The sequence below is a fragment of the Rhinolophus sinicus genome, chromosome 14 (assembly GCF_057876585.1).
Source record: "Rhinolophus sinicus isolate RSI-liver-muscle chromosome 14, RSI-T2T, whole genome shotgun sequence".
NCBI lineage: Eukaryota > Metazoa > Chordata > Mammalia > Chiroptera > Rhinolophidae > Rhinolophus > Rhinolophus sinicus.
The window spans coordinates 11172608-11189687 of NC_142514.1; the positions used below are offsets into that span (position 1 = coordinate 11172608).

Consider the following 17080-nt stretch of genomic DNA (forward strand, 5'->3'; position numbering starts at 1 on the left):
CTTTTCCAACCACCCATATTGGCTGAAATCATGGGAACACTGTAACTCTCCCTTTAACTCCTCCTGGCTGAATTGTCTTCTGAGATGAAGGAAGAGTGTCTTCTTTCTCCAAGGGACGTGTTTCTAGAGAATCGGTCCTCCTGACATTTTCAGGGTTCTTTCATCTCAAAGGCAGATGCCACTCCTAGGTAAGTGACTCCCCTTTTACTTTCCCTAGGTCACCTTGGAAAAAGCAGTCCCAGGCCAACAGAATTGAGACCTTGATTTATGGAGGGGCTCTTGGTGCCAATGGGCCCATGTACCCTGCAGTCACATCGTTCCTGGGCTTCATGGGGATTTGGGGAGCTCAAATTTATGGAGGAATAAATTCCTGGGCAGCTGTACCTCCGCCCTGAACTTTGGGATTCCAGAAAGGCACAGCTGCAGAAGGACTTAGAGGTTTTCAGGGCCTGTTCCTGACATATCTTCCCAAGGTGTCCTCATGATAAGACCCAAGGTTGTTTGTTTGTTTGTTTCCATTTGTCTAGCTAGTGAAGTATTGCTTTTCACCAGTCTGCTAGATACTTTAAGTCTATCTGAACTTCATCATTTACCGTGTTTCCCCGAAAATAAGACCTAGCCGGACAATCAGCTCTAATGCGTTTTTTGGAGCAAAAATTAATATAAGACCCTGTCTTATTTTACTATAATATAAGACCGGTTCTTATATAATATAAGTAGTATAATATAATATAATATAATATAATATAATATAATATAATATAATATAATATAATATAATATAATATAATATAATATAATATAATATAATATACCGAGTCTTATATTAATTTTTGTTCCAAAAGAGCATTAGAGCTGATTGTCCGGCTAGGTCTTATTTTCAGGGAAACAGAGTACAATTGAGTTTATATAAGCAGTCTCCTTTAGTCCTCGTCACCACCCTTTTGGGTTGGAATAACTGTCCCCATTTTATAGACTGTTTTGTCCTTGCATAATGACAAAGTGGAGCAGTCTAGGGTGGGAATCTTTTTTTTTTTTGTAGAGAATATTTATAAGAGTTTATTTGAACCAAATTGATTACATGCCAGGAAGCAACATTTCAAATGCTCCAGCAAATGACAGTTTTGCATTTCTTTTTAAACATTTGAAATTAAGGAGGAAGCATAAGGAAGGTTACATAAAGGTGGGAGAAACAAGGTGGGGAAATCTCTATGACTGGATTACAGGATAGTTAACAAGATTATGTGCTCTTGTGAGGGTGGTAACACCTCTGAGGGGATCTGAAAAAGAGGATTACTTCTGGCATTTCAAAGGTGTGTTAACCTAGATGCACAAGAACAATGAACAGGGCTTACTTAAGGCAAAGATAAACCTTTTAGAGGCCTGGGGTGGGACTACCCTGGGTGGGAACCTTTCTTCAGGAGCTCTTTCTTCCCTAAGGGCTGGGAATCAAATCCAGAATAAAAAATTAAAACCAAAAAGCATTGTATTATATCAACTGTCATTTGTACAGTGAACTGTTTCTAGGGTCTTGTGATTTAAGGCAACCTGCAGCCAGAGATCTAAGGAGGGTTGGATTTAGGGAAATTTATTTGTCTCTGATTGAAAATCCAACTCACCCAATGAATCCCTCTGGTGGAAGTCAGGGGCCTTTTCATCTAAAATTCAGGATTTCATTTGCTTTCAACCAGTGGGCTGTTGCTCTGTTCCATCTCTCTGGCTGACCCTTTTTCTTTGTCCAGCTGTCTCCTCAGCGTCTCCATCTGGTGTCCCAGTGGTCTCTAAAACTCCACCTGCCCCCAACTGCACATATCACCTGAGGAGTTCACAGCTCCCCTCTTATTGGCACTACCGTCTACCCAATCTCCAAGCCAGAAACCTGGTGGTCCTTGATGTTTCCCCTTCCACATCCAACCAATCACCAACTCCCAGAATAGCCTCCAAGGCTTCCAGGACTGGCCCTTCCACTCTCATCTTTCCCTGGGATAAAACCCGCTGTGTTCCCTTCCTTGCTTTTGCTCAGTTCCATGTCTTAGATCTGGAGTGCCCTGTCCTCCTTTTCCACACGGTCAATTCCTCATCATTTAGGATTCAGTCCCAACTTTCTCTTTCCTTAGGAAATCACCCCTTTACCATCCGCATTAAAACATCCTCTGTATCTGTCATCAATGCACACAATGCCTGGTTTAACAATTACTCATCTATATGTCTGTCTCCCCAGACCATGGGCATTTTGATCACATGGCCCATTCACTTTATTTTCTTTGTAGAACTTATTGCTCGCTGCAAGTTTGTTTTAAATTCTTCATGAATATATTTTTTGTGTGAACCTCCCACAACAGAGGTCAAGAACTATGTCTGTCTTGTTCACGGTATTATCCCCAGAGCCTGGCACAGTGACTGGTACATAGCCAGTGACCAATACAAACTCAATGAAAGAACAAATCCATCTTTGTTTCCGAGGATTGCTTGGGATCTAGCAGATAATGGATATGCAGTCAGTGTTGGTTGGCTGAATGAAAGAATAAATAAAAACGGAGGATGCGCTCTCCCTGTTCCTTGTAGAAGGTGGAAGGAGAGACTGGGGGTGGGGGTGGGTGATTAGGGGAGGAGGGATCCCAGTGGAGATTCAGGCAGCTTTAATATCTGGGCCAGGACCAGGGCAAGGTGAGTGCATAGATTTAAGAGGATCAAAAAATTTGGTCATTGAGATAAATAATATTTTGGGGGCGGCTGGATGGCTCAGTTGGTTAGAGTGTGAGCTCTGAACAACAGGGTTGCCGGTTCGATTCCCACATGGTCCAGTGAGCTGCGCCCTCCACTAGATTGAAGACAATGAGCTGCCACTGAGCTGCTGGAGGGGCGGCCAAATGGCTCAGCTGGTTCGAGAGTGAGCTCTGAACACCAAGGTTGCCGGTTCAATTCCCGCATGGATGGTGGGCTGCGCCCCCTGCAACTAAAGATTAAAAACAGCGACTGGACTTGGAGCTGAGCTGCGCCCTCCACAACCAGATTGAAGGACAATGACTTGGAGCTGATGGGCCCTGGAGAAACACACTGTTCTCCAATATTCCCCAATAAAATAAAATAAAAAGATAATTAATATTTTAATGCAATATTAAAAAAATAAAAATACAAAAAATCCATGATGAATAAAATGTACAAATTTTAAGACAGTATTCTCCAAGAAAAACCAGAGGGACTGAGTGAGTCAAAAGGACAGGGAGCCATCACCCTGGTTCCTTTTTGTCCTGGGAGAGACTATGCTCCCTTATTTTTTTATAATGTCTCCATCTTATCTTAGTCTTGCTGACCTCTGTTTGTTTCCCTAGATTTATTAGCCTTAAAGAACTTTTAGGGTATATCTAGGGGGGTGGGTGCTTTTTCAGGGACCAGAGTGAAGGAAGGAGTGAGCCTGGGTGGGCAGGAATGCAGGAGGAAGGGGAGGGTAGTGATCACAGCCCAGGCCTCCATCTGGTCCAGTCCTCTGAACTCCAGGGAGGGGGAAAGCAGGAGACCCACCATGAGGCTGGGGACCGAGTCATGACAGGAGGAAAAGCCGTCTTCCTTCCCTTCAGTAGTAGAAGAGTCCCTTCTGTGGATCAATCCAAGCAGGCCCGGCACCACTGTGACATTTGCAAACATCTTGTCCCCTCCAAGTACATCCCAGCTGTCTGGCTGGGGTATTTTTCTTCCAGGGAGCAGAGTAATTCAGCACTTGGGGGCTCTAGGGAGAAGAGGAGATGAAAACAGTTTCCCAGCATCGGAGTAGACATAGTTGCTGAATCAAAATGCCAGCTGGTCACCTGGCCCAGATCTCCTCCGGTCCCTGCCCCAACTCTGCCTGTGCTTGCTCTCAGAGAAGCCCTTCTCCCTCTGCTAGACACTCAGTGGTCGTCTTTACTATTGTTCAAGATGCCGGTGACAGTGACGATGGAGCTGCTGCTGCTGCTCGGAGCTGCTGCTGCTGCTCGTAGCTGCCACCTTTGGAGGACTTAGGACGTACCAGGCCCTCTGCGGAGCACTTCAGGTACATTTTCTCTCTCTAATCATGACAGCAACCCCCACGCGGTAGGGAGTTTTGCCCTTCGTCTGCAGTTGAGGCAACTGAGTCTCAGGAGGGTCAATAACTTGCCCTATGTCACACAGCTAGGCGGTCAGCATCTTCAGTTAGGGAAATGGCTATGCTGTGGGCAGACACCCAAGCTTAGTGGGAATGCAGTGGTTGCAGCCACTCTGGTCCACCTGCAGAGGGTACCCTCACCCCACGGAACTGCCCAGGGCTCCCTAACAGCCCTTTCCAACCTGCCCTTAGAAAGGGCTTATTTATCTAAGCCCTCTTCCCTCTAAACCCTACCATATAATTAGACTTCTCAAAATATTCTGTTTGAGTGGGATGGGGGCAATCATATGCTACAGGCTTCTCCAATTTCACGAGCAGCCTCTATGAAACTGTTGGAGCAAAAGTCACGAGCCACCCCCACTCCAGATGGGGCTGTGTTTCACACAGCTGAAATCAGCTCAGCTGCTGGGACTTAGCAAGTGGCCCAAGGCCTTCTGGGGACTGTCACGTTGCTATGCCGTATAGCATCCCCCCCCACCACACAAATTATAGCTCACCCACCCTGCTAACCTCTGTGTCACTCTCATCTGCCTGCCACATCACCAGCATACTCTCAAATTAGCGGTTAATTTGGTTCTCTGGATGTGTGTGGGTGAGTGCTTTGTAAACACAATACATGCTAAAACTCCCTTTCCAGCTAAATCTGAATTTTGAGCAACCCTTTCTATCAGAGACAGAGCCATGTAACGAAATGTAAAAAAGGAATGGTGGTAAATATTCATCTGTAGTGACAACATATGTGTGTATTGGTTCACTGGCAACAAAACAAGTCAGAGGAATGCAAATGTTAAAAGCAAGTCAACCTTCTAGAGAGGCAGGAGGTGGGTCAAGTGCAGGCCTTTGGGGGTTCAAATCCTGCTATGTCAGCCATTTACTGTGTGACCTTGAGTACGTTACTTAATCTCTCTGTGCATTATTCTTCTGTTGTGTAAAATGGGGAAAAGAATCATAGTCACCTCACAGGGAGGAGTACATAAATTAGTATCTGTGAGGAGCTGTCAATCTTAAACTGGTGGTGGGAAGCCCAGCTTGGGGAAGGAAAGAGGTAAAAGAGAACTGTGAATTATTAGAGAAAAGAGATTATGCTAATCAGCATGGGAAGACTTCAGCATAAATAAGATGCCAAAGATTTCAGGCAGCTTTAAACAATTATTTAAAAATACATGTGTAATTATGTTCTCACTATGTAAAAATGTCAAGCAACATAAAGTTTAAATCAGTTCTGTCACACTTCCTTTCCCAGAATTACTATTGTCAATTTCACGGCATTGCTTCTATATCTTTTACTTTGCATGTATATACATATGTATGTTTCTACAGAAATCCATGGCTTTGTTTGATGTTATTTCTTCCCTCCTTTCTTTTTTTTTTTTTTTTTTAAATACCAACTTCAAGGGCTTTGTCTTGGAGCTCCTTCTATGTCAGTATATATAGATCTACTTCATTTTATGCTGCAAAATATTTAAATGTAGGGATGTACCATGGTTTGATCATTTCTCAGGTAGTTTCTTGAAAATGCCTTTCCTATTAGCTTAATAGCAATAGAGAAATATGTTACTGTTCTCTTTCTAAAATACAAGATTGGTCATGTGACTGCAGTTGCTCCAGACCTTCAGGGGGTTCCCATTGCTGAAACCCTAGCATTTCCAGGATGACTTCAGTCTATGATCACCATTTCTCAAACATGTCACACACTTACACCCCTTTGTATCTTTACTCAGCTTGGAAGCCTTTCCTCCCTTCTCTCCCCAGTCATTCGTTTCTACATTCATTCAACAGTCATTCATCTTAGCCCAAATGAACATTAAGGTTACCCTTGGTCACTCTCCCAGCTGGAAATAATTGTGTGTGTGTGTGTGTGTGTGTGTGTGTGTGTGTGTGTGAATCCACAACTTTTTGGCCTTATTTATTTCTCCATTCAGTAAGTATTTATCAAGTGCCTATTCCTTCAGGCTGCCTCTTTGCTCTCCTGTCTGTCTCCCTGACTCAGCTGTCAGTTCCTTGGGGGCTGAGAGCATGTCTCATGCATGGGGTTTCCCAGGGACAATAAACATCCAGCATGGTTCTACTTTTCACCTGCTATCCAGGTGAAATTATTTGTTGTCCCTCCTTTCACTGTGGTTTAGATGAAAAATTATATGATCTCTCTAGTTTTTCATACAATAGATACTTATAGTAAATATTAGTGGGAAAAAATGAATGGGTGGATAAATATAATTTGATTTTCATGATTTAGAGATGTCATCTTACTGTGAGCTAAAGCCTTGCCCATACTGTGCAAGGTAGACGTCATTATTCTCTGGGTCCTGTTGCCTTTGAGAGGTTTATAGGAATCCTGTAATGTCCAGACATCTTGCTTGCAGGTAGTGGGGTTTTCTTATTGTAAGACTTTAATAGGACATGTAGTATACTAAAAAATGACTGGTGCAAAGGCAATACTTATGAATAAAAGAATGATGACTCATTGAACTTGGGTTAGGAAGTTATTTCTAGGATGAGGTCGTCAAGAGCAGGTGTTCAACAGGTGGGATCTGGAGTCAGATCAACTGGGCGTGAATCCTGTGTAACCTTGAGCAAATCGCTTTCTCTCTGAGCCTCATTAAAATGCAGAATGAAGTTGTGTCCCAGGGAATGGAGAGGGGAAGGACGTTAGAGGTGAGGGAGTTATGTCTTGTCTTCCCAGGGGGCTGGTGGGATTCCCACCTTAACCTGGCCAAAGGCACTTCCCCTGCTGAGAGACCAGACCTGACAACATGGCAGCAGCCATGGTTCAGGCAAGAGGACCTTCTGGGGGAGCAGAGCTCTGCATACCAGGGCCAGGGAGGGCCAATGTTTATTGTATGCCTGTCTTTCTTCTTTTAAAATAAACTTTTGTTAGTCATTGCTGTCAGACTTGCTGGACACTGGGGATTTCAGGAATGTGTCTACTTCTACAATTGGGACTCAGCATGGCACAGAGGATTCTAGAACTATGCCTTCCAATGTGATAGCCATTTGTGGCTATTGAGCACTTAAAATGTGGCTGGTCTGAATAGAGATGTGGTATAAGTATAAAATATACATCAACTTTAAAAAACTTACTACCAAAAAAAGAATGTAAAATATTTCATTAATATTTTAAAAGTTTTATTATATGTTGAAATAATAATCTAGATATATTGGGTTAATAAAAACATTATTAAAGTTAACTTCACTAATAATTTTACTTTTTAAAATGTTTGTACTAGGAAACTTAAAATTATATATGTGTGGCATACATTATATTTCTATTGGAAAGTACTGTTCTAGAAGTCTCAGGGTGTCTTTCAGCTATTCTTAGGTGGGTCAGTGGCCAAGATGTGAAAACACTACCAGGGTGGATTTAACACACCAGCATCCTTTGGGGAGTCTCAGAAATAGGTGGGTTAGGAAACCCCATTGAAGACTGGCCTTGCAGTGGCTTGGGCCACATTAGTTGGGTATAAAAGAGAAGAGTGACTTCAGAGGGCTGGACCCAGGAGTTAAGTCTGGGAGGAAGAGAACTAGTAATTTTCACTTTGCAGTGACCGCCTTAAAAAGGCTGCACCAAAACATCAGTCTAGAATACCAAGGTAGGGCTGAGGGGTAGGCAGCCCCCAGGTATATCCCAAAAAGCTTGGAAGTGGCTTCTAGGCTCAGCAATCAATGAGGTGGCTTTATTTGAGGGCCTCAGGAGTCTGTTCACAAAGACCCTGTTAGACCATAGCTATGTTGTATGGATTTTTATATCATGGGTCAAGTCACAAATACCTATGTGTAACAATTCCATATTATGAGAACATATTATCCAGAGCAGTGGGCACTATTGGTGCCCTGCCTAGATCCTTTTCTGGTTCTGTGAGCCCATCCCCAGCTCCTGTGACTTTACTGCTAATAACTATAGCTCTGATCATTTTTAGGTGATTACCCATAGGTTACTGGTGCCCCTGTGCCCACTCAGAGAACCACAGTCCCCATAAGCCATTGACTGACTGGTGCAAAACTCCACCTCCAGGTGCAACAACTCTAATCTGTCACATAGGCTCCAGTGCTCTCCAGTGACTAGGCTGAGGCCACACCTGAAATCACACTCTTGTTTGGCTTCTTCTCTTTTCCCACTCTGCTCCCTCCACTTCCTTCCTGGTTTCTCCTAGAGCCACTTCCTTAATAAATCACTTGTCCCCACATACTCATCTCAGGGTCTGCTTCTGGGGAACCCCACCAGAAAAACATAGACTTTATTGTGGGTATTGGTCTTGACTTTGCGTGGTGGCCACATAATACACATCCACTGAGTGTGTGTGGGATTCCAAACCCTTGAGACAGACACCCTTGCTGAGAGCCCTGACCCTATGCCCAGAAGAGCAGGGGCTGTAGGACCAGGAGAGGGCCTGTGTGTGGTCTGCATCACTCTAGGCTGTGTTTATTAAAAGTAGCAATGAACATCACATCAATAGCCATGTGACTTCCCCTCTGACCATGTATTTTATTGCTGTTTAATCAGGCTCTTCCCCACACATCTTTTGATCTCCATCGTGGCATCTTGTTCAGAACGTTGAAACTGTGCCATCTTCATGACACCTTTGCCCTCTTACATAAAATATTTCAAAATAAAGATCGAAACAGGAACATTGCTGAGTTTTGCAACACCCAAGTGTATTCTAGGCCTACATTTATAGGAAGTGGGGATGCGGAAGAGCAATGAGTCCGTGGGCCTGGGGAGCGGAGGTGTCCACCCCGAGGGTAGTCATACTGGGTGAGCAAGCAAGAAGGGAATGGGTGTCTGAGTCCTGGGGGCTCCAGAATCATCAGGAATTATCGACTTATAGATGGGGAGAGCCTTAAAAAAATCTATAAACACACCCTGTCTTCACTTGGGAGGTACTTACTTCCCCTGAAAATAGACTACGATAGAAAAAAATGAAAGAAAGCCCGAAAACCCACATTAACCAAACACACACACAACAAACTCAAAGTCTCCAGATAAACACCCTCAAATAGGCACCTGGTATCTCCAGCTCTGGGTTTGGGGAGAAGATCTGGGGCTTTGTCCTCCAAAGGCAGGGGCCACTGTCCCTACCGGGGGCACAGCAACTTCTAAAGCCTCCGGGATCTGATTTTTCAGGTAGTCATGGCCCAGCTGGACCTGAAGGAGGCCTGTTTAATGAAGACCCCACCCCACCCATGTCACTGAGACAGTGACCTTCGGGAAGCTCTGTGCCCTGTGTATTTTTCTGAATACAGCAGCTTGGCATATCTAAAGAGCACACCACTGAAAGGGCAAATGCTGGCTATTTAAATGTGGGTGTTGCCTCTTGGGAACTGACTGGCTTCATGAGGCAGGGACCAGGTCTGGTTTGCTACTAACCACGGTAGCCTCAGAGCCCAGCCCTATGCCTGACACTTAGTCGACATACAACATGTTTGTTGAATGAATGAAATAATCCAAGAAGAAAATCCCATTTGCTCAAGAATACAAATGTATAACCTTTTCATAGGTTATAAATCGGTTCTTTTTAACCCTGAACGTGGACTTACAATTCACTTATTCTTCCGACATCAGCAGGCCCTAACGGAACTTTCTTGAGTTGATGCTGAGGGTTTTCAGTGGGAGCCAGGGAACTAATTTGGTTATGTCCACATGAGAGGGTCTTCGGCAAATGCACTGGTGAACTTCAATGGGATAATCAATCCATCTCTAAGGCCAGCAGCTGGCCCAGAACTGGCTGTTCTGGCTGGAGGCCAGGCCAGGGTCCTTATGTGTTGGGTCTGATGTCTGGGGAAGAGGGACACGTGTTTAGTTATATCTTGGGGGAAGGTCTGAGCCTGGCTGGTGGTAAAGAAATCCTTGTATAGCTGCTTGGAGAGCTGGCATCAGGGATAGGAAGTTGAGGCACCGTGAGAGGAGGGAGGTCAGGGACTGGCCCTAGGATTGAAGGCCAGGCGAGAGAAGATAGGTGTGGCTGACCCCGGGGCATCTTTACACACTGAACTCTCAGGCATAAGGATGCTAGTCGGGGACGAAACCCCCAAGCATCTGCGAGAGCCTGTGTCCATGAGAAAGATGGGGCATAAAGAGCATCTTGAAAATGGAGAAGGCAGCTCTGATAAAATTCGCTTCCAGGAAAGGTTCTGAACTATATAATTGGACCCTCAGGGAATGAGGAGGCTAGCCAATGGTGTCTGCACTGTAGAGAGAAAGCCAAGGAGATGTGAGAGAGGCTGGGAAGGAAGGAATAATTGGGGCAGCCACCTGGACACCCCAAGGGAGGTGAATTTGAAATGATGATGGCGGTTCAGGGTCCCCGGGTCCCTTTCCATGCGATCTACTTTGACCTTCAGAGCATGGCTACCGGGAAAACTGGTGAGCACAGAACGTCCTTCCTTTTACTTTCCTTCAATTTTGGACAAGAGACTAAGGCTTCTTTGGGGATTGGTTTGGGTACCTGGGTTTTTGTTTTGTTTTTTCATGTCAGGGCTATATAGACAGTGGCTATTTTCAGGAAGGACAGAGTTGAGGCTCACTGTGGGTGAGTTAGTGGACGCTGGGGCCCTTCTGAGCGAGAGCAAGGCACAGATATCCCACATCCCTCCCTGCTTCTCCAATGTCTCCCAGTGGGAGGTTTTCCAGGCCAGGTCACGCAGGGGGAAGCTCTGGGAGGATGCAAGGAGTCCGGAGAACTCAGGGAAGGGGGGAAGTTCAAGGCCCCTGTAGTGTAGCTCTGACAGTTGGGTTTGTTCTTTTTTGTAGAGCCAGTGCCTGACTGAAGCTTTGATTGTTGAGGCATCCTCTTCAAAGATGGCATCTGCTTCAAAGATGGCTATCGCCAATAAATTCATTGCCAGCCACAGGACTAGCTAAAGAGCCAGGCTGTACCATACCCTCCCCTCAGGCTCTTTGGCTTTAGAAATCTTGGTTGGTTTCGACAACTGATCATTTGGGTTACTCGTTTTGTCTCTTCCCAGGCTTTAAATTCCTGCTCTTATATTTTAAATTCGCCAATAGTGAGTGAGCCTGGGAAACCCCCTAGGCTTCCACCCTTGACCCCAATAAAAGCAGATCCCCAGGCTCGTGCACGTTCTCTCGCCCTTGACCCCAATAAAAGCAGATCCCCAGGCTCGTGCACGTTCTCTCTCTCTCTCTCTCTCTCTCTCTCTCTCTCTCTCTCTCTCTCTCTCTCTCTCCCTCTCTCTCTCTCTCCCTGAAACCTCACTGTGTGGCCCCAGGTGTGCTGTGTAATTTCCAGGTCCGGTAAGTAATAAAAAAAATTGTTTTCCAAAGTTTCCTGATGGTTATCACTGAAGGGTGTCTTGTGATTATAATAAAAAGCACAAGGGCGGTCCAGCCACAACACTGGTTATTGATAGACTGAGACCACACACAGCAGCACCTGTGGGTCAGGGCACCATGTGCCACCACTTGAAGGTGAAAGGCTTCCTGCGTACGTTGGTGCCGCAGTGGACTTCCCCCAGAAACTTGTGGTAGGCGGAAATGTCATCGATGAAGGTGCAGCAGAGGCCCAAGGGCTCCAGCAGGGAGCGCACGTGCGTCTCCAGGCAGCACACCTCCTCAACCTGGGGCCCGAACGGCTTGGGGATGCCCAGGTCCCTGTTGAGCACAATCATGTTCACCTGTGATGGGGACGGGGCGGGGCAAGAGCTTCTGTTTAGTGAGCACCTACTAAGCACCCGGCCCTGTTCTGAGCTCATTGGACCCTCCCAGCAACCCTATGAAATAGGTGTTGTGATCTATCCCCACTTTACAGATGAGAAAACTGAGGCACAGAGGAGACTAAGTCACTCATACAGGGCAGAGCTGAAGTGGGAAAGCAGGCAACCTACCTCTGAATGCATGTGTATGTTACATGCGTGTGCATGTGGCTATATATACACATCAACATGTGCATGTACACACGTGTATTAATGTGTATACGCGTGGATATATGTGTATGTGTATATATATATGTATCTACGTGTGTGTGTTCTAACCTCTTTCTAGCTCATAGAAGGCTCTTCTCAATGATAACAAGAATCCCTCCTGCCTGTGAAGGCCTTTACTATTTACTTTACAGCCCTTTCCTACCTGTTACGGTAAAGGATTTCCCAGAACCCCAGCAAGGCAGCTAGGATAAGCATACCTCCCCTCAGAGGGAATGAAGCCCAGAGAGGGCAGGTGGGTGGGTAGGGCCACACAACAGTTTAGCCAGGACTGGGACCTGGGCCTCCCGATTGGAGGGCCTCAGCCAAGGGGTCCTTCTGGATCTAGCTGCCCCCTGATTGGCCTGGATGAGGTATGGGGTCCGGAGCGCCTCACCATATTTGGGAAGTAGGCTCTGGCCTGGCGGTCCTCGTCCATCTTGAACAGAGCAGGCAGATCGATGATGTCCTGCTCCGTCAGCCCCAGCTCCTTCTTGAGGATGTCACGGTTCCAGTCCAGACAGCGCTGGGAGAGGGGGAAGAAGGGAGGGCAGGCAAGTGAGGGGCAGCTCTGCCACCTTTGTTAACCCCATTCCTGTCAGCAGCGTCAGACCCAGGGCCCTGGCACTCCAAGGAGACTTTCAGTGCTCGTCTAGCGCCCCTGCCACCTCTCCAGGGCCCCTTTCACCAGGGCTCAGTACAGCAGTTATAAAGAGAACAAGAGAGAAGAGCACAGAAATAACACTACGAGCCAGCCCTGTGCTAGGTGCTTGCTACACAGTATCTCATTGAGTCATTGGGCCGCGCCATGAGGTGAGAATAACAGTGACTGTGATTTTGATTAATACCCATAACATCTAACATGTATACGTGCCCTAAGTGTACTTGACATGTATTACTTACTTAATCCTCAACCCCACAATAGACACTGTTAGTATCCCTTATTAGAGATGAGGGAACTGAGGACCCGGAGTCCTTAGTGAGTTGCTCAAAGTCCTACTGCCAAAAGTGGGGGGTCATGATTTGACCTCAGAGCTACCCGATGCCAAAAAATGACCATGGAACACATAGTTATTAATATAATAGAGTCAACTTTCAAAAGCCAGTGAAGCGTTTTGTGATCTTTGGGAAACTCTATAGTTACTTCTCCAGCATCCACCCCACCCGTCCCCCTGCAATGCAGCAACATGTTGTTGGGTTGGATTAATCACACTCCCACCATCTGGTGAGAGCTGATTAGTGGACTCTTGTCCCTACCTCCTCGCCCCAGTGATTGGTTCACAGATGGGCAATAAACCAGGTTTAAAGCAATCACTGTATGGTAACTGGTTGAGATCAGCACAGAGTGAAATGCAAAGCTTCCGTTTAATTGTCAGGGGCATATAAGACCTCTCCCCTTGGGGATGGTGTGTGCTGGGTAGACGTGACACCTTGAACTGTAGTAGCTGTGCTCCTACCCATGAGAGTCCCTGCAGAGTCCAAGAAATGCAGAGAAATTGAGCTGGAGCCCTGATCAACCTGTGCCTGAAATCCACACCACTGCTGGACTTTCCACATATATGAGACAATCATGCCTTTCTGGTTTTGTTTTGTTTTGTTTTTTAACTTGGTACTTGAGGAGGAGAGCCTCTTCCATGACGTGACTTCTGCTAGATCCGTGAGCTGGACTGGGGCCAGAACAGAGATTGGTTCACTGCACAACCCCCTTAGGGGCTGTCTGATAGTAACTGATGTTCATTCTGACATAAGTCAGCACCCCTTCCCTGCCTTCCATGACAATACTGCTAGTTCCTGGAACAGGTTGTTGTCCTGACTTCATGAAGCATGTAATTTCCCATACCTGGTAGCATTCCCCCCTTTACCCTATATCATTTTTTGGCGCCTGCCAAGTGGCACCGGGATCCACTTCATCTTGCAGTCACTCAAGACGTGCACATGTAAGTTTCCCTTAATAAACTCTACTAATTACCAGAGTGACCCACCGCTTTCTTCAGTCTTTCCCTGCTCTATGCTTATGGAGGTAGACTTTCAGTCTCAGGACCTCTCCCTGGGACTGCGTGTATTAACAGTACTTTAAATATGCCCATGCAAATAAAGAGGGATTTAATTCAAGTAAAGACGACCCTGTTGACCCTACTTCTGGATACAACCTTTGAGATTTAGGGACTCAGAAGGTGGGATCCATTCACAGAGAGAAAATTTCAGGGATCTCTGAGCCCCTAAAACAAATAAAAATTCAGGGCATATACTTATATGCATTTTTCTGGAGAGCAGATCTGTCACTTTCATCATATTTTAAAGGGGTGTGTCTCCCCAAACTCTAGCCTTGCAGAGCCCTTGCCTCTTTAGCTCTGCCTGATATGCTTTCCTTTCCAAGTCCCCTGTCTGCTTCTGGCCTCTGCCAACCTATACATTGTGCCTATTTAGTCCCCAGCTTTAGCACAGGAGTACAGCAGGGAGGCTGAACTCAATGCTCATCGAATGAAGCCCTTCCCTCTGTCACGTGTCCTGAACCCTTGGCCATTCCCCATGGAAGCCCCAAGGATGTGAGAAGTGACATTGGGCACATCCTCATCCCTCCCAGGGACCCCCTGCCCCAGCCCCCCAGCAGCAGCTGGGCCCTGGCCCCACCTCACCTGGAAGTACTGGTTCTCCTGCACGAGGTTCTCATTGGACAGAATCTTGTTGATGGTAATTCGCTTGTTGCTCATCCCGCCCAAGCCTGTGGGGGTCAGAAGACAGGGAACAGTCTAGCCTTAAGTACCCAGCCTGGGTGCTCCCCTTTGCCAAGGCCCACCAGCCTCTGGGCTAACTGCGAGGATGAGGGAGATGGGGCTGGGAATAGGCTGGGGCCGAGGGGGACAACCCCAGCAGAAACAAAGCCCTCTCTGCCTGGGGAGGGCAGCATACACCCTTTTCCTTAGGGTTGCCCATGTCACCTGGGAAGGGGTGGCAGCTGCTTTGCCCGCTCTCTGGCCAGAGGTTGGGGTGCACAATTAGCCACCTGAGTCTCCCACCTGGAGCCTACTTCTAAGGATGAGCAGATGGTCAGGGTGAGCACAGCAGAAGCAGGATGCCCAGAGGTGTCACCTTCCTGTTTTCCAGACCTGCCTCATGCTTGCCCCCTGCCCTGGTCTATGCTGACATCTGCCTCCTTCGTATCCCACTATGGTGGCCCATGTGGCTTCTGCCCTGATTAGTAATACTCACTGAGCACCTACTACGTGGCAGGCGTTCTTCTAGATGTTTTACGTGGATTCACTCAGTAATCTTCCCCATATTTCTATGAGGTAGCCGCTAGCATTAAAGATGAAGAAACTGAGGCACAGAGAAGTTACGTGACTTGTCCAAGATCTTATAGCTAGTGGAACAACCTGATCTGGGAAGAGTCTGCTGGCCCACTGTACTTCCCAGTCTTAGAGCCTGTCGGTGGCAAACAGATTGGGGCTGTCAAACCCTAGACCTGAGCTGTCTCCACACCACCACTGTCCCTATTTGTACCAAGATAATGGTTATAGATCCTGTGGGTAGCTTTGGAGGTATGTTTAATATAGAAAGAAGCCTCCAGAAAGTCAAGACTGATGCCTGCCAATCCAAGATAAAACTTCCCATCGGTGAGGAGTTCAAAAAGGACTGTCTTGTCCGCCCTAGACACCAGTCACCAGTAGCAGCACTGCTTTTGGACGTGAAGGGCAGTAATGTGTCTATCAACCAGCCTTCCGCATGCAGACTTTTGGAAGTAGGTATTATAGATTGGAGAAACCTACCTGAAAGTGACAAAAAGTAATTTAAGCAAAACATAGGGAACTGTCACGGCCTGTCTACCCTGGCTCACTGTCTCCGCCTGATCAGCTTTCCCTCTTTCCATGATTAATTTAAGAGCAAACCTCACTCCCATCTATGCCTGTCCCAGTTCTGTGGATGTCTCAGTTGCACAGGTAACTTCTCGTTCTGGGACTGACAGTGATGGTGTCTGCCTGTCTACGATGTCTGTTGACTCCTATTTTCCTTCCTGTCCCTAAACTGCATGATGTATATTTCTTTCTCTCCCTTTCTAAAACACGAGCTCCTTGAATGCAGATCGTACGTCAGTTTTGAACCATGTAACTCTCTTCTGGGTCTGGTGCCATTGAAAGTGCACACTAGGTCCTGAAGAAGCATGTGGCACTGTGGATGACAATAAGGAGCAGTGGGCAGCTCCAGGGTCCAGCCGCCATAGCAAGGGTCACGAGAAGCTAGGGTTGCTTCCCACATGCTGACAGCCCCGGAGCGGGCCAGACACCCAGGGACGTAGAGCTGGGTGCTCACAAAGTGTTCATCTGCCCCATCCTCCTGAGTATCTCTAGGGGCTCAGGCCCACTTTCTGCCAGGGCTCTGTGGGCACTCACCTTTGAACATGATGGCCTCCCCATGGCCTTCCTTCTGCTTCTCTCGGAAGAGCTTGTAGCAGGCTGAGGTGCTCGCCATGAGCATCCGGAATTCCTGCAAGAGACCGTCCAGAGGGACAGTGTCAGCAGAGGGGAAGTGGCCAAGGAGCATGAGGGAGCCCCTGCCCTGGGGACCCAGAGCCCTGTCTGCGTATCGTCTCAAGCCTCCCCACATGGAGACGCAATGGCTGCTTGGCAGGGTTTCAGAGGAATATTTCTCACCCTTCCGGCTATAGAAATTCCTCCACCTCAGCAACGCCATCGAGTCAAAACTGAGTCAAAGGTGGCTTTGAACAAAGGGGAAGAGCTTCGCCACGTTGTGGACAGGCCAGGCCGTTTGCACAAAATTTCCAGGGTAGGAGGTTGCAGCCATTCCTTTCACTTCAGAAAGTGAAAGAACCTCTTTCCAGAGCCCAGAGGCCCATACCTGATGCTCTTTAGGACGTTACAGCCAGTACAGTAGCCACTAGCCCTGTGTGAGTAGCCACTTGAACTGTGGCTAGTCTGAATTGAGAGGTACTGGCAAGAGTAAAATACACACCAGATTTTAAAAACTTATGAAAAAGGATGAAAAAAAGTTAAAGGATGAAAAAAAGAATGTAAAATCCTCATTACT

At 46.8% G+C, this 17080-nt stretch overlaps 1 protein-coding gene and 1 long non-coding RNA gene across 2 annotated transcripts in view; one reads left to right on the forward strand and one right to left on the reverse strand.

The window, feature by feature from the left end:
• Window positions 1-11065: 11065 nt before the first annotated feature.
• On the forward strand, window positions 11066-11295 carry LOC148755368 (uncharacterized). The gene is made up of 2 exons (XR_016018552.1): window positions 11066-11188; window positions 11238-11295. It is a non-coding gene; the product is annotated as an uncharacterized LOC148755368 (long non-coding RNA).
• Window positions 11296-11424: 129 nt separating this feature from the next.
• PADI2 (peptidyl arginine deiminase 2) overlaps window positions 11425-17080 on the reverse strand; it is a 41826-nt gene continuing 36170 nt past the window's right edge. Inside the window, exons 13-16 of the mRNA XM_088790228.1 lie at window positions 16426-16519; window positions 14674-14759; window positions 12435-12563; window positions 11425-11752 (exon numbers count right to left, since the gene is read on the reverse strand). Coding sequence (XP_088646354.1) covers window positions 11519-11752; window positions 12435-12563; window positions 14674-14759; window positions 16426-16519 — 543 coding nt within the window. The 3' untranslated portion in view covers window positions 11425-11518. The remainder of the gene's footprint in view (window positions 11753-12434; window positions 12564-14673; window positions 14760-16425; window positions 16520-17080) is intronic.